The 23,493-nt window shown below is 34.9% G+C and overlaps 1 protein-coding gene across 1 annotated transcript; it reads right to left on the bottom strand.

Moving 5' to 3' along the window:
- Positions 1–1,842: 1,842 nt before the first annotated feature.
- On the bottom strand, positions 1,843–16,183 carry LOC113229111 (interactor of constitutive active ROPs 5-like). Its single transcript, XM_026462608.1, has 11 exons — positions 15,912–16,183; positions 15,215–15,322; positions 12,394–12,474; positions 11,689–11,835; positions 11,042–11,176; positions 8,135–8,245; positions 7,848–8,000; positions 4,904–5,043; positions 4,289–4,408; positions 3,282–3,411; positions 1,843–2,234 (listed from the first exon to the last, which is right to left on the bottom strand). The coding sequence occupies exons 1-11, from the start codon at positions 15,984–15,986 to the stop codon at positions 2,064–2,066; spliced, it is 1,371 nt and encodes a 456-aa protein (XP_026318393.1). The 5' UTR covers positions 15,987–16,183; the 3' UTR covers positions 1,843–2,063.
- Between the last annotated feature and the right edge of the window lie 7,310 nt (positions 16,184–23,493).

Genomic DNA, 23,493 nt, shown 5'->3' with positions numbered 1-23,493 from the left:
AGAGTGCCATTTTGAAATGTTCTAATTATTTTTTAAATATTATTTATGTAAGTGGCTAGTTCCGGAAACTTATAGTGCGCCCTATGTACTAGTACCGGTACCCCAATCTCATACAAAATGTCACACTCGTAACTCCGCTTATTCGGACTCTTTTGATTCTCAACGCTGATCAATAGATGCTACCTAGTAAACCCGCGATGCGACTGTAATAATACTTAATAAGGCCAACAGAGGCAGCAATTACATTTTCGTCAAGGTTATCCCTACTGTTCAAGTGTTGATTATATTATATCAATAACATACAATAAAAACGCAAAAAAGCTGAGTCTGTAATATTAGTATTTTAAGTTAACTAAGTTTCGAAACTAAATTAAAAGAAATGCCATCTATACAATTTAGTGCAAACTAAGAAATAAAAAAGTATTGACAAACCTACAATTTCTTATCTTTCCATCGACAGTTTTCACCATTTACTTAAATAATGGTAAATGAATTTGAATTGAAGATTCCTAAGTGTTGTTAAAATGTTTTGGATTTGTTTTTTCATATTTTAAACTTCTTATTTAGTATGACATACCTCAAACTACCGACATTCAATACTTTATTTTTTTTTATCCAAGTTACGCCATCTACACTCTCTAGGATTCACTTCGTCTCTCTCCTACTGGCAAGCTCGGCACGACTAAGCACGAGCTGCCAATCCGGCTATTATGATATTTGAGTCCGAAGGTATTATCGTCTTATAGAGTTTGAGCTCTCCTTGCTCCGTGACAGTGATCTAACCAACATGATTGCGATGAGCACACGGTAATTTTGATAAAGTCAAAATGTTTTGAGCGTTGAAACTTGAATTTAATGCACTTAAGTAATATCGAAGACGACAATTGACGTTCAATCACATCCCAAAATATTGCTCTTTGTATTTATCACGCATATATGTAGTTATAGTTTGCGATATGGACTACTGCTCTGGAGAAAGGCTGCTGTAACCATTGTAACACATAATTTGTCACTATTTAAAACCCAGAGGAAATGTATCAATGCCATGTTTGGTGTGTGTCAGCGAAAAAGTTGCGTTCCTCACTTAAGGAAACTAAAAATAAACTAAAGACAAAATGGTTAATAATACCCTACTATCAATGTATATTTATGAGGCCTGTGTTTTTGTCAAACAAAATCTAGGCAACTTTAATTTAGTTAAAACTAGACATCCTAGAAACACAAAGATTAAAATAGAAATATATCCCAAACAAATCCATAGTTTTACTAAAGATCGATGTTTGTATTGCCACCGAAATTATTTATTATATTACTGGAGGCTGTGAAGGAATTAAATTGTAAATAATTTACAATGAAATGGCATAATTTGTTAGTTACTCAACGCTATTAAAATATTGATGATTTTTACTTCATAGTATAAAATGTAAAATTTCACTAATGTTTGTTGTATTTTTGAGTTCCTATTTTATAATAATATACCTAATTAACTAGTAATTGTTGTTTATGCCATCGTACAAATTTAATTTTAAATGCATTCTATATCAAAAATGCAAAGGAAATGAGTAACTTTTGGTCAAATGTACGATCTTAAAAAATAAGATACTATAACTCCTTCATTGTTAACAACATTTTTCAGCGAATAAACATGTTGTTTTCTTAAATAACTACGCAATTACTTCTAATTCAGGGGTTGTGAAACGGCCGATTTAAGCGAATTTATTTTACATTATAATCAGTATACACCAGTAGCAAAATTAAGTATGGAGCAGTGTCCGAATATTTTCTATGCAATTGATGAAAAAGTAAACAAACACACTTTTAATGTTTTCATTTTATTTTTGATGCTTTTCCTATTGCTGTTTGATGCCCAGTAATTTATTATTTATTTGCGTCTAGTTACCTACTTACAAAAATAACTGCAATTATAGAGTATGAAAAATTAAATGTAAATAATTATTACATACTACTCTTCATAAAAATTTCTTTGACACGAATAATGCTCTGTAAACAATTCAAGATACAAAGACAAAGTAATTAATGGTTTAGGTAGTCATATTATCAGCTTAGGAGGTGGTAATCTTGTTGAAGTCGCCGCTATCCTCATCGTCGGAGAGCATGACGGTGTAGCTGGTTTTCAGTGAAGTCACCTGCCCCTGTAACGTGCGGAGCCGGATTTCAACCAACTCGAAGTTTTCTTGCAAATTGTTTATTTGAATCTGCATGCGTTGGCGAATCTGCAAAAAATATAAGTAACTCTGTCTGTTACGTTTTCGCGCCTAAGCGCCTGAATCAAATTTGATGAATCTCGGTATAGAGATAGATGAGACATATGAGAAGGACATAGGCTACATTTTGTCACAAAAATAAATCTTAAAGGAGATGAAATAGGGGATGAAAGTTTGTATGGAGAACCAATAATTTCCCAAGCAAGGAATCTGAAAACTTATGTGTAAATACCTTTTGTAACAAAAAAACAATGGTTCAACATTTTTCATAAATTACGCCTCAAGGTAAAATAGGGGATGAGGAGGCTACTCGAAGTACTTATTATCAGCTATTTGTTTATATTTCTAAGTTTTCATTGTTTAAAATAACTTTAATTGGCGTATCATGAACATGTACACTAACCAATTACTTCTTTATATTAAAAATATGTTACTAATTAGGAAATGAAACTATTTCTTTTTTATCTAAATCATATTTGTATTTTCAGACAACTTTGGAAGCCCTTTAGAAGTTCCATGAATGAATGAATGATCAATGGGACCAGAAAAGGGCGCGAAACATCGTTTGTTTAAAAAATCAAACATTCCTACGCGATTTATATCCGAAAAAAATAGTTATATTTCCTGTGTAACAATCGCGAAAAGCTAAGAACTCGATATATATTAACCCCTTGACCGCCGTGGACGATTTAAAGCGTCTTACATTAACTTGGCTGATACGCCAATGACGCCTTAAAGCGTCAATGAAACCATTTAATTTTCAATTGAAATTAGATAATAAATATTAAGATATTCCTTATGTTACTTGTGTATTCTACTTAGGTATGGATTCATAGTTGCATTTTATGTTTACTTATGTTCTTCATTGACTTAGAAGATTGGAATTCATATAAGGAAATTCATAACATATCACATCACTATGAGGGTTCGCCTCTAGGGAACAAAACTAGTTTTTGTCATTGGCGGTCAAAAGGTTAATAATTATATTTTCACAATCGTTCTCTAGAACAAGCAGCGTCCAGCAAGCAAGAATACAATATGGAAGAATTGACTCACTTCGTCTCTCTCCTTCTGGCAAGCTCGACACTGTGCACGACTTTGCACGAGCTGCCGTTCCAACTCCGATATTTGAGTCTGAAGATATCGTCGCATAGAGTCTGAGCGCTCCTTGCTCCGTGACAGTGACCTAACCAACATGATTGCGATGAGACCACGGTAATTTTGACAGAGTCAAAATGTTTTGAGCGTTGAAACTTATGAAAATGATTCTTTAATAAAAATCAACCTTATACTAACCCGTCGTAGCCTAATGGTTTGACCTACTGCCTCTCAAACAGAGGGTCGTGGGTTCGAATCCGGGCTCGCAGCTCTGAGTTTCTCGGAATTTATGTGCGAAATTTAATTTGAAATTTATCATCAGCTTTTCGGTGAATGATGTAAGCTGCGCGTTGAAGAAGGTTCACAACCCTCGGAAAACGTGTGAAGTCGCCAACCCGCACTGGGATAGCGTGGCGGACTATGGCCTAAGCCCTCCTCTGAAAGGAGACCCGTGCCCGGCAGTGAGACGTACAAATGGGTTGACGATAATGATCGTTATCCTAATGACTTAAGGTACACTGTTTGATTGCAGACGTGTATTAAAAGTGTACCTGACATTTAACGAATTTAGGTTTGATTTTTATAAACTCTTTTTATAAATAAAAAAAAAACAAAAAAGTATGGTTTTAAATTAATTCGCAAGTGAATTGGTGCCGTCAAACCTACAGTTATGATTTGAACAGACTGCAATAATTTTTACGCTGTTCGTATTAATATTTCATTTTTATCACCGTTCAATGTGACGCCTAGAATTTGATCAAACAATTTGTCAATAGACAGCAGATACATAAGAAGAGACAGAAGAAATATATCCACTTGATCAGAAGTAGGCGTTATAACTCAAGTTCGGAAGCGACCGCAGTAATAATAAAAATAAATACGTTTCTATGGCTTCGTGGCACAATCAGTATTTTTTTAATCTGGATTACATTCATGTTGTTAAAACGACACTAGTAGCAACTTACCTATTAGTCTCTATACGTAGTTCATCAAGATCTTTCAGCAACGCTGCACATTCCACTGATTTTTCTTTGAATCTTGTTTCTTGTTGAGATAACTTCTCTTCTAGCCTTAATACCTGGCATCTAACAACAGAAGTAATTTATATTTTTGCTATTTTTTTCTTTTTCCTAAGGTTCCTCCAAACAGCGTGAAGTGTTGCGAAGGAAAAAATTACCACTTTCAATGTGGCCAAGATTATATTTGGGTTCCAATTACGCGCTTACAAAATGCAATTGCTTACAAACGGTCGACAAACGAAAATTGAGACCTAAAACTACTCGTTTTAATCGTTTTAAGTACACTGTACCGACTTACAATTTGCAACTTTGATGCGATAAGGCCACATCTGAAAAAACCTACTTGAGAGACGATTAAAAATTCCCGAATCAGTCGATAACTTTTTACGCTCAAATATGAGAGTTATATAGTTTTAAATCATTAAATATACATATTTGTTTTATGTGTTTCGTATTACTTCTATGATTTTGACGAACGATCACATGTGGCTTTATTATATCAAAGCTATTACTTCTGGTTCAAAATAAATAGTTTTAGCTTATCATTGATATTATATTTACTTGTTTTCCGCCGTCGATTTTCTCAGTTCTTCAAGTTCCTTCGTGGAGTCTTCCAGTGAAGTTTTTATACGTTTATTTTCTTCTTGAAGTTTCAGTTTTTCTGCTTTCTCTTGATTCAGATTGTTCACAGCTGTTATCAACTGAAACAAGTATTAAATATTAAGACGCTGACAAGCGTTGATGACCTTGCGTTGATGACCTTGAGCAATAACGCGCCTACTATAATTTCTCCAATAAGGCGGCGCCATGCGCCCCGATGCGGTAAGAGTGTGGTAGTTGGACCTTCCGCTTGATTAGCTTGAAAATCCTAGAATATTGCTTATTGTCATAGGTAATACAAATACTGGATTATAGTGAGACTCTGGTAGTTATTTTTTGACATATTTTTCTCGGGCAAACCAAACTTGCTTACTACCAAATTTGGTGTGGTTATTTAAATGGTACTTATCTTGATCCTGACACTTTATTTGTTTTAAATAAAAGACAAATAACAAATTTAGGAGTAAAAAGTAACTTTCGCCTACTAAAGTACGAGCTAAATATTTGCTTGCAAATTATGGACAGGCACTTAACAGTGTGAAAAATTATCCTACACAAAAATGTTAAAAAAATTAAAAAATGTCAATTTTTTTACCATTAGGTGAGAATAAAAAAATTATATATATTTTTGGTTGTATTAGAACCTAAAACACAAAGTATTCAAAACAAAAATGGAATTATTGTTTTCATCCTTATTTAGTAAAATTGCAACGATGAAAACTTCACTTCTGCTGCGTAGCTTGCGTTCGTGGGATACGTTGCCAGACCCCTGTTTTGACATGGTTTTGACAAATTAATTTATATTGTATTGTAATCGGCTGTCTACCGTCGAGCACAATACTTACGAGATATGTAGTTGGACATAGTTATGCAAACTATAACCAACCCCCAAAATGTCATTTTCGAGATAATTAGAATTTTGTAAAAACAGTGTGATGAAATAAATAGGTAAGTTATTTGAGACTGCGCCGAGTACTCGTTTTGCTACTCGGTACTCGGTGTACTCGGCCGAATAACTCGGTTCATGAGAAGAGTACTCGGTTAAAATAAAGCATCACAGCTATAGACATAATAAAGTAAATTCAACGATATATTTAAAATAGTCAAAAGAGTACATATCGAGTTCTTAGATTTTCGCGATTGTTACACATAGAAAATAAATAGTTTGAGAAAAACTGGATATGAACTAGCATACAGGTTTCCTCACTTAATGACTATCAAATCAAATCAAATGTTATGTAATAAACGAACACAGCAAAAACTATAAGTTGGCAGGTATTTAAGCATATAAAAAGATACAAAAGGAGCCATAAAATTAATTCAATGTTAATCTTATTCATTAGAAAATCTGTAGACAAGAGACTCCGGTATCATTGAATAATGAAGTGTTACATTAAACAGACAGTACCGCCTTTTTAGGCATTACAATAGATTAAAAATTACAGTGGGGTCCACATATAACAAATTTCGTGAGTAAACTAAGCTCCGCGGCTTACGCGGTTAGGAAAATTCGCAAATGACGAACATACAAACAGCTCGAGCTGTGTATTTTAGTTATTTTCATAGTCTTTTATCATATGGAATTTTATTATGGGGACACGGGTCTGACATTCAGTAAGTATTTGTTTTACAAAAAAGGGCGATTCGTAGTATTTATAATATGTATTGTCGTGACTCATTGAGAGAATTGTTTTTGAATTGGAAATTAAAATAATGACAGTGACTTGCCAATAGGTACATTTACGCTATTGTAATGTACATACGAAAAAATATCCTTTTGTTCCCTGAAAGCATTTAGATTGCATAAATTAAACTCATCTTTCTTAGGAAACTGTGTATGGTTTTATAATAAAATATCCGGTGGAGCAACCCAACTGTCCCATAGGAAATTTAAAAACTATACTAAAATGCGCTATTTAATAAGAGCTACTACAGTGTTACTAATATATCCAGGACAAAGATGCTTGGAATTCATCTCCAGCGGACACTTGACGTACGTATTTAACGCTTATACAAATAGCAGTAACAGTAATGGCAATGTCTAAATGTAAAATTATTTAATTTTTAACAAAAACAATGAGTGATTGTTGTAATTAATTTGATGGTGTAATTTTTTTACCAATGAAATAAAGATATTTTGAGTTTGAGTTTGAGGTAATTTATCTGACGACTTAATTGTAGTAAAAGGTAGTCATCATGTACTCTGCTACAGGCAGATATTATCGTTTTAAAAGATTGTGTTGAAACTGTCATGGACAAGACTTTAGAGTCAGAGCTTGGTACCGGTATAAAAAAGTACATGTACTCGTATTATACTGGCATTTTCCATGTCGATACCTGAATATCAGTACCAATGGAAAACCGATATATTTACCTAAATAAAACGGTATAATTGACACCGTTACCGTATGATCAGTGCAACCATTTCTTGAAAACATACAGGTTAAATTTATATCGGTAGTATCTCAATGGAGATGGGCAGGAGACGTTGCTAGGCGGGACAACGACTGATGGACCAAGGCGGTCACTGAGTGGTACCCGGTAAGAGCGAGACGTCTTCGAGGGAGATCACATAGTAGATGGTCGGACGATTTCATCGGGGTGGCCGGAAGACTGTGGATGAGACTCGCACAGGACCGATGAGATGGTGTGCAAAATAGCAGCCCTATACCCATTAGTAGGTGTTAACGGGCTGAGATGAATGAATGTGTCTCAAGTACCGGTGAATTAATTGTATCAGGTCCAATTAAGCGCTGCTCAAGATGGTCTATCTATCGAAATTCATTTTTACCAATACTGACACTCCTGTTGGTAGTGTAAGTAGGCTACTTTACAGTTTATTTAGATATAGGTTATATCTAGTTAAGTTTTAAAATATTACCTTTTTTGATATTATATGAATTACCTTTTCTTTGACTCTATGCAATTCATTGGAAAGTTGGCTGGAACTATCTTCCGCTAGCCTCTGTAATTGTTTTGCTTCCTGCAACTGGATTTGGGCTCCCTTCAGAAGATCAGGCAGCGGCGACAGCTCTTGAAGCTTCTCTTGAAATTGCATCTGTTAGAATAAACATGACGTTAAAGCAATAGAAATAATTTGTTGCATATTGGAAAGATTACGACCCGCTACAACTTCGATTTCCTTCCTAGTTAAATTTAGTTAAAAAAATATTTAATTAACAAATCAATCACCTTCATTTTCTGTATTTCGAGCTGAATGTGATCGGAGACCTGTTTGCTGTCATAGTCTACCACGTCCAGTTGTCGTTTCAATTCCTCCACCTGTTGCTGTGCTTGAAGGTACTGAAATGAAGCATACTTAAGTCGGTTTAATTGTCATTACTTTTCATTTCATTATCGTCCCCCTTCTAATATATCTAATTTTCTTTCTTCTTTAGATCAACTTCTGAACTGTTTCACAACATGTAGTAATATTGTACTTGTAGGAGATATAAATATTGACATTTCCACGAGCTCAAGTGATCTGCGTGCCTCCGACTATCTGACTATGGTTGCCTTCCATGGGATGCTCCCTGCTCACTCTTTTTCCATTCGTAATAATTACTCTTGTATAGACCACGTTATTTTAAAAACAAAATACCCAGCCTACTGTTTTATAGCGCATACATCAATCACCGATCATGATTCTGTTTTATTCTTCCTTAAAGCTAAACTTTCCGTAGCAAATTCTCAAAAAACAAAAACCATTAAATTACTTGACTATGTAAATTTAGAACTTGACCTTTTAAATTTTGATTTTAAACAATTACTTATATAATATGAGAGAAGTAAACCTAGCTACTCCCTATTTTCTTAACTCCTTAAACCGTGACATGACGGCAAATGCCCTTATCAAAGTTGTCTCAAATCGTAAAACACTTAAGAAGCCATGGATGACTCTGGGACTTCTAAGGGGCCTCAGAAATCGTGACCAGCTTCACCTGAAAGTCAAAAAATCACCAAAAGATAATCCTCAAGACCACCTATGCGAGACATATGTAGAAATTATTGCTCGACAATCTTATATAAAGCTAAATCTGAATATGACAGGGAGCAGTTACGTAATGCTCAAAATAATAATAAAAAACTTTGGAAAGTTATTAAGAACATCTCTTTTGCTTCCAAAGAGAGAAAACCTGGGCTTGAACTCGTGTCTGCTAGTCCTGTTAATTCAATAGACAATATTAATTTATATTTCGATAACATTGGACGTAGTTTGGCTGAAGGTATCCCCGCGGGTCCCATTGAGCATTCCTCTGATTCGTGTTCTATTTCTAGTGCAAACGCATTCGTCCTGTTACCTACTGATGAGGTCGAGGTGGAGGGAATTGTGACGAATCTTCGTAGTGACTGTGCTGTGGGCTACGATGGCATTTCGGGCTCCTTTTTAAAAAAATTCATACATATTTTAGTTTCCCCAATAACGTTCCTATGTAATCTTTCCTTTAGTACCGATGTCTTCCCCGAGGCCTTCAAGCTTGCTATAATTCATCCGGTGTTCAAGAGTGGGGACAGAGGTCAAATAAACAACTACAGACCTATTTCAATTTTGCCCACCCTGTTTAAAATTCTAGAGAGACATAAAAATAGTAGACTGATGAATTACCTGGAAAAAAATAAATTGTTGTTTACCTCTCAGTATGGTTTCCGGCCTGGTATTTCTACAAATAATGCTGTATCAGACCTAACTAACGAAGTCGTTGCTAAACTTGATAACAAGCAGAAGGTAATGGCTGTATTCCTCGACCTCGCCAAAGCATTCGATACAATATCAGTTCCACTACTCATTACTAAACTGGAAAGGTTGGGTATTCGAGGACTTCAGCTTGGCCTTTTTGTAATTTATCTCGTTGATAGACTACAGTATGTTAGGATTGGAGATTTAAACAGTAAGTAACTTCCGAGCACGTATGGTGTGCCCCAGGGCAGTATTCTCGGCCCTACCTTTTTAGCGTATATTAACCACCTCTGTAACATGCAATTAAAAAACGGTTCCATTTTTACATACGGCATATGTAAAAATAGAACCGTTTTTTGACACTGCCTTGATATTCTTTGGCGAATCCTGGGAGTCCGTGTGTTTTACTATGCGTAATTGGGCTTTAATTCAGTTTCTGCATGGCTTTCTCAGAACCTTCTCATCCTTAACGTGGATAAAACAATGTGTCTCCCTTTCTCTCTTTCAAGTCGTGGTCTTCCATCCGCCACCTCTTTCACTGTCACGGCTCATTCGTGTCCTTCCTTTTCTAAAAATTCCTGCTCTTGTCCATCCTTACTCCGCACTCACTGCATCAAATACTTGGGTGTCCAGCTAGATAGCATACTTTCTTTTAGCTATCATATTGAGAGTCTTTCCCTACGGTTACGTAAATTAATTTATGTTTTTAAAAACCTCAGTCTCGTTGCTGACGTGAAAGTTTTGCGACTTGTGTATTTGGCTCTCTGTCAATCTCTCACGACACATTGCATAACAGTTTGGGGTGGATCTTCCAAGCAGCAACTTCTTCGGCTGTAACGAGCGCAACGTGCGATACTCAAGGTGGGATGGAACCTTCCTTTCAGATATCCAACCTCTGATCTTTACAAAACCTGTGAGGTCCTTTCAGTACGTCAGCTGTTTATCCTCCACACGGCTTTAACCAAACACACACTAATCTCCTTCGACTCTTGACAAAATAAACACTGTTCGGCGTAAATGCACTGTCTGCCCTTCGACTACACTTTACACTAATTGTGCACAGCGTAATTTCTGTTTTTTGGGAGGCTATTTATATAATAAGATAAACAGTATTCTTAATGTCTACCCCTTATGCTGAGCGAAATGTAAAAAATTATTACTGACTGGATAATTATGATTCGACTTAAAAACTATTCACTATACTAAATATTGTCTTGTATTGTATTGTATGTTCCTATACATAAAAGTATTTAGTTGAAGAAGTAGGTTTCGCAAACAGACCCAAATAGCAATATTCTAAAACGTAACCCAATTATTCGTAGCTACTCATCCACAGCCTACAGTCGACAACAATGTCCAATCCTGCCTTAAGTTTCATTAACAATTATGTACAAATTAAAGTACTATCCAAGTCTACTTACCTTGACACGATACTCTTGTAATTGCTCAGTCTTTTCTGTTACAGTCAACCTCAATTCTTCCAACTCATCTTTCAGGTCGCGCAGCTGTGATTTCAAATTAGTGACTTCGCTTTCTGTATGCTTCTTTGATTCCTGCTGCAAAGTTATAAACATTTTTTTAATTCGATAAGATGATTGCTAATATAGTATTACTTACTTTCATAAACATATTTATATTTAGGTATCGCTAGTATTGGGTCATGGAAAAGTATCATTTTGAAAAATCACAATTTTTAAAAAAGTAAATATTTTCCTGAAAATTATTCCCTCATTTTTCCACATTTGACAGTAACAACTGTCAAAAGTTAAAATCTATATGAGAATTTCTGAAAATAAGCCAAGCGGAGTTTAAAAAATTACATTTAGCAATGATTACAAAATTTAATTTTATAATTAATGTTACATAGATGTATCTAAACGCAGAACATAATATAAGTCTTCAAATTATAATTTTCCAATTTTTCACAATTTTTTGTGAAAAATTTCCACTATTTTAAATTTTTTGGAAAATAACCCAAAACTGCCTATAATATCCAACTCTACATGTGCAACGTGAATATGTGAATAAAACAACTAGTTTTAATGGTCATAAAATCAAAAAGATGTACCTTAGCATCGAATACGACGCCAGTGCAGCAGATGCCGTTTAGTTTCATCTCCAGGTCCTGCAGCTTTGTCTCATACTTTTCGCGCTTGAACCTCTCTTCATCCGCCGTGTTTTTGGCCCTTATCAATTCTTCGCGGAGTTTCGACATCTAAATGATATAGAATTTCATACATAATATATTTCGTATAAAAAAGAGTTAGGTAAAAATGGCTAGACAGTTCCGCTTAATCGCGACCAAACTTCATAGTCAATGTTCACACCGTATTACTTTTAGTAGTAGTAGCTCCTTGTGAAATGGTTCGTCCAGGGAAGTTCTACCACCTCTTTCTGTCGTTAAGCAGATTACTGCGATAACCGAAGATGCTTACTTTGGTTTTGAAGGATAAGGTAGCTAGTGAAATTACAGGCACATGAGATTTGTCACGTTGTCTCTGGGTGACGGCCTACATGGCAGTGCACCTCAGATCTTTGCGATTAAAGCTCTGAGTGGCACTGCAGTTGTTATGGATACCACTCGCTTACCACTAGGCGTACGATTTATTCGTCACGCTACTTGATATCATAAAGAAAAAGTGGCTTGATGAGGATGCCATTCTCACTTGTACAGCACACATATACACATCTACGAGTGTGTGCAGGCTTTATGCAGGTTTATTTGCGGGGAAGCATACTTACAAAAGTGTGGACGGGCCTTTATACTATTTACCTCTGTGAATGTTTGATATTTCTCATCTATTTTTGTTGTATCCCTTATAGTCGTAGTTGTATCTTTGACGACATCCTCATCCTGAAATTAATAAATAATACCTAAATAATTGTACGTAGCTTTTTTTATAATAATACGAGAAACATAATGACGAACAATAAAAGATTTACAATTAACACGTTTAATTAGCAAGTAAGGTACGTATTATTTGTAAACCTATATGCCTCTAATTGCTGATATATATTTACTAGATAATATTCACGGTAAATCTGGCAGTAATAAAACGCCTGTACGATTAACACCCGCAAAGACATGTTCACGAAAATACTGATCATAGGTTCTTATATTAACCAGGCGTTAAGTGACGATTTCGTTCAAACAATCAATAAAAATAATTGGCATTATACGGACTTTCTATTTTTCTTTTTGCCTTTTTTAACCGAATTCAAAAAAGAAGGAGGTTCTCAATTCGACTGTATTTTTTCTTGTATGTACGTTACGCGATTACTCCGGCTGTGATATAATCTGTGAAATGATTTTGATGATTTTTTTTTTGTTGGAAAGAGGGTACCTCAGTATTGGTTCTATTTAAATTTGAAGACAATACTCCACGTCTAAGAGTATCAAAGTAGGTGATGAAATCGGTTTCACGCAGCGATTTCAAATAAAACTTGGCAAATACATGTAATTCCACGAACTTTAGAGGTCAGTTTTTAATTTAATAAAAAAAAGGCATTTGGTATTAATATGTTTTTAACAATATCAAGTTAACGGTTCATCTGAAGAAAATTGGTACCCGCCGTAATAGACAACGAGATGCCGGTCGTGAGATATAAGATCCTATATCTATGCTTGTACTGGCTCCTCCGACGTTTAATTCCGAAACATAGCAGAGTAATTTTGCGGTACAAATAAATACCCTGGTTTATTCTGCATAAACACCTGTTTAATAATCTAGTTTGTGTAATGTTTGTTATAACTGTTCATCGGTTGGAAGAGATTTGCCCTTCGCCTTTCGCCACAGCTTACCTTGTTGACAATTATATAAGTGCGTCGAGGGCATGCAAAGAAATGTTGAAGCAATTTTTACTCTTATTTCAATTCCAATAATAACTTGAGTTAGATGGTCCTTGTGCGGGCTTGGTCCCACAGGTTATAGTGCCCATCACGCATAACCAAGAGGTTGTTAGATAGAGTTACTATAAACAAAACTTATGGAGAAAGTAATGGGACTGTTATTTCAATAATTGTCTCTATGTACCCACCCGAGAGATAGGCAGTTCCGGGGAGACTACGGGCACCCCGGAAGAGTTACAAGCAAAACTTAGGTAGAAAAGATAATATGGGACTGTTATTTAAATAAACAGGATGTCCCACGGCTATGCGACACGGACTGAAAGCACTTTAAATTTTGTAGACAAGATGCTTTCTTTCATGGAGACTTTTTTTTTAAATAAGTAATACGGCATTCAAGATTTTTGAAAGTTACTTGCCTCATCTGGGAACCGAACTGATCAAATTTGAAAATGAAACATCTTGTATTTTTATGATGCCGATCAAAAGGGTCATTTAATTATAAAGAATTAGTTTCTTTTAAGTAACATAGTAATTGACATTGAAGGAACACCATGAAATTTAACTCTTAAGTTTAGAAAAATGAATTCCTTATAATGCCTTTTACTGTAGATATTCGTACATCAAGATGGAACTCCAGTTTATAACTATCGGAGAACAGCCAAAGCTCTTAATGGTTGTTTTCCTTCCTAGATATGCATGGACCGATTCATTGTCCAGTGAGATCTCCAGAACTGACTATACATATGTATAAACGTATGTATTTTTTTCTGAGGGTATTGAAATATTTAATAACCAAGAAGCAATTTGACAATGTGGACAAGTTAAAACGGTGTTGTTGTGTATTATTTCGAACATTTAATATAATAATACGAGCAGCAAACTTATCAAAATATTGAAAACTTGCATACAAGAAGATGGATCACATTTTAAACAATTGATAAATGAATTTGTAAGTAGGTACCGTAAATACATTGGCATTTTTCGGTTTGTTTCTACTTTAACCAATAATTGTATAATTAATGGTGTTCCTTTAATTTAAGATTCTACGTTACTGAAAAGGGGTTAATTGTTACAATTTACCCTTAGGATCGATATCATAAAAATATATTTTATTTTTTTCATATTTTGTAGTTTCGATTTCCAGATGAGACAAGCAACTTTAAAAAGTCCTTGAATGGAGAAATTTATTACTTTTAAAAATAAAATAATATCTTCATTAAGCAAAACATCTAATTCACATTATTTAAATTACTTTCCCTCCTTGACGCCTAACCGTGGACAGCCTGACTAATCGAAATAAGCAATCTGGTAAACGGCTAACGCGAGGCATCTAATTGGTTAGTTTCTTTGTTACTTGTACTTTTGTGCTGCGAAAACGTGCTGATTTTCTTTTCATTATTATTTATTCAATTTTTAAATTTACAATTAACAAAACAAAATAATGTGCATAAATCTATACGGGTTTTTCGTACCTAAAGCATTCGTCATCTACACGATATAAAAATTAGAATACATATTAAATATTATATAGGTAACATAACAATTCTGGGGCAAATATTACGCACAACATGCTAAAGAATTTTGATAAAAAACAAGCACGTTTAGTTACATTATGGATTAATGGTGAGGCACAAGCTGGCATCGCTAAATACCAACCGAAAAGCAGTCGTGGTTAGAGTCCACGCGATTATAATCTTAAAAACGCTGCTACGAATATGGGCACTAATAAAAACGGCTTACTTACAATATCGCTATGTTGGCGATTATGAAGATCGAGTCGATCTTTTCGTATGGCCGCCAGTTCCATTTGGATCACTTTGACCTCACCCTCCATGTCCCCCAGTTGCTTTTGCTGTTTAAAAAAATAATAGTAGGGAAAGTAATACTTTTTTAATGCCATTATTATTTAATTTCAAAGATAGATAGACCTATCACATAGTTCCTGATTAGCAAATCCAAGCCATGGACTATAACAAAAAAAATTGAATTTTACGTATCTACTTCCTGTTTTCGTACAAAATGTTAGTGTCTTTATTATGTGGTAAGTTACTTACCACTTACATAATTGTATTGAGCAATATTACTATGGCTCATAATTTTGACCCAAACTATTTACAGACTCATTACGCGATCGTAGCTACATCTGCGTGTTAAAACCACGACCACTGCATACGTTTATACTAGCGAGTTGCGGCGAGCAGCTATGACGTATGCAGCTACAAGATGATCACACGTTTTACAAAATAGAATAGCTTGGATTTTTTCCAAAACATTATTTGGTATGTGACGTGGTGCCTACGGCCATAAAAAATGTCATTTCCAATCATTTAACTTCTTATAAAATGGAGCATACATTGTAGTCTTTGTACGGAAACCTGATGCAATGTATTTTCATGATAAAGTTAGCCTGACTGACCTGTTCCTATTAATGGAATACGTACTAGAACTGAAGCTTCTCCATTGTTACAATCTTCGAATAATTTGCTTCCAAACGGCCAAAACTCTGACTGAGGCATTGTTTTGTCAAAGTGGGTAATTAATCCAATCTTCTTAATAACTTGGCATTTTGTGCAAATGGAATTTATGTAAATACACAGTTTTAATTATATAATAAATTTTAAAAACAATCAAATGCAAAGTTTGATTAACTTGTAAATATATGCAAAATATTATCTATAATTATTTGATAACGTAGCCCAGCAAGAATCTATGCGGCAATGTCAAATGTCAATATGTTTTTATTTAAAAATTATTATAATTTTTCGTTGCCAGGCATTATCTGTATAAAATCTGTATATTATGTTCCTTAGTGCGAGTATTAAGATAAAAAAAATGCCAAAATAAGTATTATAAAGTATTTATTAACCGGTTTCAAAAAACAGGTTCTCAATTAGACTATATATTTTTGTGTATGTTACTCGATTTTTCGACATTGATTGTGAACTGATTTCGATAATTATTTTTTTGTTATACGAAAATAATTAAAATGTCACAAATAAAATGTATCACTTTCTCCAAAATCAATTCAACATAATAGTAATATTTTATAAAAAAAAACGACCTCAAAAGTTCGTGGAATTAGATCTATTTGCTAAGTTTTATTGAAATCGGTTACAGGAAATTGTGCGAAACTTCATTAATCCCCTAGTTTGCCATCCTTAGAGGTGAAATATTTTCTTCAAATTTAAATGGGACCAATACTGAGGTACGCTCTTTCCAACAAAAAAAGAATCATCAAAATCGGTTCACAAATTTAATCGCGTAACATCCAAGAAATATACAGTCGAATTGAGAACCTCCTCCTTAAAGTCGGTTAAAAATGAGTTTCGTTTGTCGTTTGTGACAATTTCTAAATTAACATGTGAAATTGTATTGCATGTGGATTTTCTTAGCATATCGAGGACTGACCACTTGCGGGTTTTTCGATCATTAAACCTTATGGTAATCTTTTTTCCCCCTATCACGCAATGATCGGCTTTCACCCTTAGAGGATGGAAAAAAATAAAAGAACTTTCACCGGAACACTTTCTAAAATTATGATTCCACTGCACGTCAGTGTTCAAAATGTTCAAAAGAAATACCTGTCGTTGTCTCACTTAACAAATAAATGCACTGTCATATTCTATGAAGGTTCGTCACGAATACTCAATATCCGAAAGCCGAAAAGCAACGCTGGCAGCTTATATTTCTGGTACCCAGTTAGGACTGGACTACCAAGCACTGTTTTTTTTTATAATGCCAAGTGACGGGAGGAACAAGTCGTACGCCTGGTGGTAGGCGACACGCCTGTCCAAAGCAGTTCAGCCCTTTTCCAGTTTCACAACCAACGTAATCGATATTTATTTGAAATTAAATTATTAACGTATCTGGAATCAACGAAACCATATCTAGATACTACCTTCTTCTATAAGCGGGTTTTTATATCTATCTTATTTAGTTTCACTTTTATTGTTAAGCAAAATCTGCATAACTGATATTTTTCAGAGAAAACCAAAACTAGTGGCAATATCTCGAAAGTGCAAATGCATTAGTTATGACAAGGAGCGAAAAGTTGCAGTGCCACTCAGACCTGGCGACTAGGTGGCGATCACGCTATGCGCTACGCGTAAGACGGTAGTGTACAGCTGTCATTAATAAAAAAGAGATGTTATGTACCGAAATTGCTAATGTTGCTAGTTTCCAAGACATTGAAAGGATTTTCGTTCCCTACCGGTGCCTGTTTTTATACATTCACAACCTCATTCAGATAGATGGGATTTTTCTGTGTTCGTGTTAATAAAATACAGTATATCATTGGTAGATATGTATAATTCACCATCACAAGAAAACTTATTATATTACATATATCATATTATATAGTATTATATTGTGATATATTATTATATTATATTCTCGCCGCTAGTTTGTTCTTGGTGGCGTCCACGTCAAATCAGTCGTTTGCTTCTAAATAACCGTGCTTTACTCCAGAGCCCGGGATGTTGACCACCTGCTGGAGAAGTGACGGGCTGACAACGTCAAATAATTCAAATCAAGTCAGTGGGCTGCTTAGAGGATGGAATTTCCATAGTCTAAGGTGGGCTGCCATCACCACAGCGTTGACTCATAAGGCTTTCTATACTTATCTGATATTTTATTTGTTCACTCACTCGTTAATTTAGGCCTACATATAATTTTTATATCGTAACTTTGGAGCTCAAACTCAAATAAATGTATACTTTATTGGTTGACCAGAGACGACACTACTTCAAAGCGTGATTGATGTCATGATTGAGCACATTAATAGAGACCAAAGGCAATGTCTTAATAATGTGGAAACAAAAAGAGTACCATTGAACCCAGCTGACGACTTATTTAAGATTTTTTTATGATACTAAAGCCATCAACTCGCAACCTTGAACGCCCTGCTGAACACACCACCGTTCCGAATTTGCGGCCTCCGTTACGTGACGGAACGAATAAGTTTTACGCTGAATAAGTTTTACCGAGCGTAAGACTTATTCGTTCCTGTTCATAGTAGTTACCGTGCCAATTAGAGTTTTAAATCTCTAGGACCTGAAGGGCACTGCCACTGCGCCCATCACCCTAAGATATAAGTTGACTAGTCCTATGTGCCCGTAATTTCACTGGCACCCTTACCCTTCAAATCCTGAACGCAATAATGGACACATTACTGCTTGGCGGCAGGAATAGTTAAAAGTGATAGTAATTCCCTGGACAACCTCTTTCACAGGGCGATCCACTGCCGCTAGATTCTAGACTAAACATTGAAAGCTGTTAACAATTGAGCGTCAAATAGGTATATCTCTAAAATCTTGCTGGAGAAAACTAAAGAAAAGCTTTTAATTTTATTGTTAGCTTGACCAGCCGCTGCAGGATTATTATCATTCGTTGCAAGAAGAAGCCAGTGGGTTCGGTTTCTGTAGTTGCTCTCAAAGTATTTTGAAAGAAGTATTTTGAAGTAATTTGAAACTAAGAGCACAAACAGTTATTACACGTCGCTAAGTCGTTACTAAAAATCAAAGGTTTACAATACATCGGGTGCAGTATAATCTTATCTGCGTAGAAATAATCTTGAAAATTTAACAATAAAACGGATTTTACAATATAGTGGAATAGAGTTGTTAATCTAAAATAGCTATTCAGTATTTATTTTTCTATTTAGTTATGCAGCTGTAATCCATCGGTGCGATCGCTTGTGAATATTTTGTTATAGAAGTTGTGTTGATCTTCTTTTATATGGTAGGTATCGTAAAAGTTTCAATACCACTGCTCCATTATTTCTTATTTTATCATTTCGTTTTTATTTAAAGTGAGACGTTCTCTCGCATATGCAAGCCACGGTTTAATGTTTAGTACGTCCATGGTTTAATGCACTGAGGCTTACTCAGCCTCACTGACAGACAGGGCCGTTAATGGTTACATATATTTGAATATTAATGTTCGTATTTGTTTGAAATAAAAAAAAGTTTATCGATAATGGGGCTGTTTGTTACAGATTTTTGTAGTATGATTACATTGTTATTATTTAATTTTCTTTATTATCGTTAATAACTTTTGTATCTCACGTAGCACACTATTAAAACGTTATACAGAAATAATAAGTTTTTACCGCTTAACCTCTACCGTACGAATGTATTATTTCTGTACAGTTTATCCCTTTTACCTCAAATAATAAGGCTAACTACGATTTTGAACTCTTAATGATCAACTGGGATATTACGTGAGGCGCACTACAAGTTTCCGGATCTGGCCACTTACATAAACAATATTTTAAAAGTAATTACGACATTTGAAAAGGAAGTCTTTAGCTATAGAATACAGTTTCTTTCTTCTGACTGTCACTTGTTTTTACATTATGGCTCATTTTAGAAATTGGTTGTCTACATCACCATGGATTTAACTCGTGAAAATTTTCGTAGTATGATTTTCTACGACCAGTCCAGTGTCCAGTTTTATTAAAAAAAGAAGCAATCATCCGCTTAGAGGCACTTTGCACGCGTGCCACTTTCTCGATAGACCTATACGCTCGATTGTTGCTTTGTTTTGAAATCGTAACTATAAATCCATGTTTCGTCACCTGTTACTATATCCCACACCAAATTTGACGTCCCTTCGTTGAATCTGGTAAGCATGGCATTGTACCAAGTGACGCGATCAGTTTTTTGACCCTCAATCAAATTGTGTGGGATCAACCGAGAGCACAGCTTTTTCACACCCAAATGTTTGTGTAGTATTGATTGTATTTGATTCATGCCTATGCTTAAAGATGCCCGAATCTCATGGTATATCACATGCCTGTCTATTTTGATCATACGGCGCACAGCATCGATGATTTTGTTTTACACAGTAGTGGACGGGCGACCATCACGAAATTCGTCACTGAGATACACACGACCGCGTTTGAATTCTGTAAACCAGCTATAAATATAGTTGTCTTGCATGGTGCTTCACCGCCAAAAGCAGTTTGAAGCCGAGCGAAGCTCCGCTGAGCAGTTTTGTTACATTTAAAGTCATAGAAAATCACACTATGAAAATTTTCATGAGTTAAAGCCATTTATATCTATGGTTAAAGCCATGGTGATGTAGACAATCAATTCTTAAAATGACACCACAATGTAAAAACAAGTGACAGTCAGATGAAACAAACTGTATTCTACAGCTAAAGAGTTCCATTTTCAAATGTTGTAATTACTTTTTAAATATGGTTTATGTAAGTGGCCAGTTCCGGAAACTTATAGTGCGCCCTATGTATTAAATCAATACGTTGAATTCTTTTACATTAACTTTTGGTACACGTCACCGTCTGTCACCATTGATACATATTAATTGTACGGTAATAAGTGTGATTTAATGTTCTTTGCAAATAAGATGGATCGTGTGAAGTTCTTGGAAAAGCAATGCCTAGTGAATTACACTGAATCTTTGGGGATGGAACACTGAATCAATTGAAAATAAGTTCTCATTCCTAGTAGTGTATGGTGTGGCGATGTTAAGGTGCATAATACAGAAATGAGGCACAATAGAATTGCGGCAATTTAACGCATTGCGGTGGCAATAGCGAAGTGCGATTTGATCGCAAATTCACAATAGTTGTTGAGAGACCTCGTATTTTTGAAGTTTGTGAGTTTTGTTGGAGTGTTTATAGGTTAGTAATACTAGTTTACTAACCTTTACAAAAGTTTAGTTTATAGGTTAATAATAATAAGGAGGACGTTAGTTATAAACATGCCTCATCGTTTGCAGATTCCCTATTTTAATTCAACAAACCAGCTAACTATACACCATATTATGTCTACTACTTAAATTTAAAATACCTATTTGGGTTTTCTTAGTGGATAACTATTGCTACTTTTTTATGTTTAAATTCTTTTTACCGACTACCTTCTAAATAGCACGGGGTGATCTGTTATTGGTCTTACAAACAAATATAATTTATTTTGTTTAATATTATTTAAGAAACGCCGTTGATTGTCTGAAATAAACAAAACAAATAAATAAACTTATAAAATAAAATAAACAAATAAAAAATCTTAAAATCATAAAAATACTGATTTTTACAGTACAAAGCACTCACCGTCAATTTATTTTTATACTAGGCAGCTAGAATTCAGTATCCAGTAAACCCACTTATGAAACTTAAAATTCCATACCCAAAAAACATTTCAATATATAACGAAATAGTATCCTGCCATAAAAACGACAGTGACAGTTCGTTGTTGCTCGTATTGCCGCGTTTTGCGATAAAAAGCTTACCTGAAACAAGCTGTTAAATTGCATCACGCGTTAAAAGCGTCGCAGCGCCTGATTGGTCAACTCAAGATCATATCGCGCAACGCGATGAATTGCGGCAATTTATTGCCAGAATGTTTGCATTGTGAATCCACCTTTATGGTTAATACTGGTAATACGGTAATACCACCTCAAACGATACTTTTACTACTACTTCAGGCAACAATAATATCTGATATTGCAAGTACTTAGGCATTAAAGTAGATTATGACGTGCTTACTAACTATTTACGTTAACTTGACCCGAATGAGTCAGCTGGTATGGATCCTTAACGGCGTTATTTATAATCAATTGCATTAACTGCATTTCTACGTCTGTTCTATTGCTATATCAATGTTCTTTCGTATCTTACCCCCTCACCCCTATATAAAAAGGTTAAAACCGACGTAATTTGTTGCAGAACGATCTCTAATTTATGAATTTTAAAGAAAATAATGGAAAATATTGTTGTATACGGTAGCCAGTACTTTATTTATGCGAACGGACTTGTGCTTTGTGCAGCCGATGCTACTGTCTCGGTGTGAAGAACCTAAAGTTTCATCCTGGAAAGGATGCCAAGCCTCCTGCCTACATTTTCGGTCGTATATTCAGTATATCTGTCAAGATACAAAGATGGTGACAGGTACATGGCAAGTTGCTTTGACTTATTACACGATATTTAAGTTCATGAGACGACCCTATCTTTCTGTTACACTTTTCTTGCCTGGGTTAGTCACGAGAAAACAATTATCTAGCTAGTGCCCGCGACTTCATTTGCATAGAATAAGTACTTCGAGCAGCCTACTGTACATACTACTAATGTAGAAATGTTTGGTTCTCCATAATATGGAGAACTAACGCCGAAAGCGATCTTGTCGTATCTCGAAAAATAGAACTTTAAGCCAGGGCCGAATGACTATTTAAAAAAAATATTTACTTTAATTTGAATTAGTAGAAAGTCAATTTTAAAGTCTAGTTATATACATCATCCCTAAAAAATGGCTTTCTACTTATTCAAATTAAAGAGAAATAATTTTTTGAAATAGTTTCTCGAATCGGCCCTGGTGTAAAGTCCTATTTTTCGAGATACGCCAAGATCGCTTTCCGGCATCGATATAAACTTTCAAACCCTATCTTACCCCCTTTGAGGTTTATTTTTGTGACCAAAACTAATTTATGTCCTCCTCCTAGGTCCCATCGACCAATATATCAAAATTCATCAATTTAGGCATGAAAACGTAACAGATAGACGCATTTATAATATCAGTTTTAATATTAGTTCGCATTTATAATATTAGTTTGTGTTAGTTTCTCAGATCACTGATTCGTTGTTCCGAATAGTACTGTTATTGCGGACGTACAAGGTACAGATCTAGTGAGGTCGGTACCTCACAGATGACAGCGAAGAATGGCGAGTTTTTAAAGTTACGAGTATAGTTTTTACAAGGATTATTTTTATTTTAAATATATTATGAAGAAAAAACGAAGAAAGAAATAGTGATGAAGAAAGTTAGGACTTATTATTATATTTATAAAGCTACAAATTCTGAGTCACTTAGAATAATAGAACGCATACTTCCCGATATGGGTAAAAAAAGATATTTATGCCGTTGTACACGGATAGGCTCCAAGGCAAAGAATCAAATATGAGAAGACCTGAATGTGGGAAATGTGAACGAGTGATCAACGCCCTGCAAAAACTATATATATAATTTGGATTCCGCCATTTTCTAAGATGGCCGCCATAAATAATTG

The sequence above is a fragment of the Hyposmocoma kahamanoa genome, unplaced genomic scaffold, assembly GCF_003589595.1.
Source record: "Hyposmocoma kahamanoa isolate Upper Pololo Valley unplaced genomic scaffold, ASM358959v1 100021, whole genome shotgun sequence".
Classification (NCBI taxonomy): Eukaryota; Metazoa; Arthropoda; class Insecta; order Lepidoptera; family Cosmopterigidae; genus Hyposmocoma; species Hyposmocoma kahamanoa.
The sequence above is the reverse complement of the archived record's forward strand: the minus strand, read 5'-3'. Positions and strand labels throughout refer to the sequence as shown.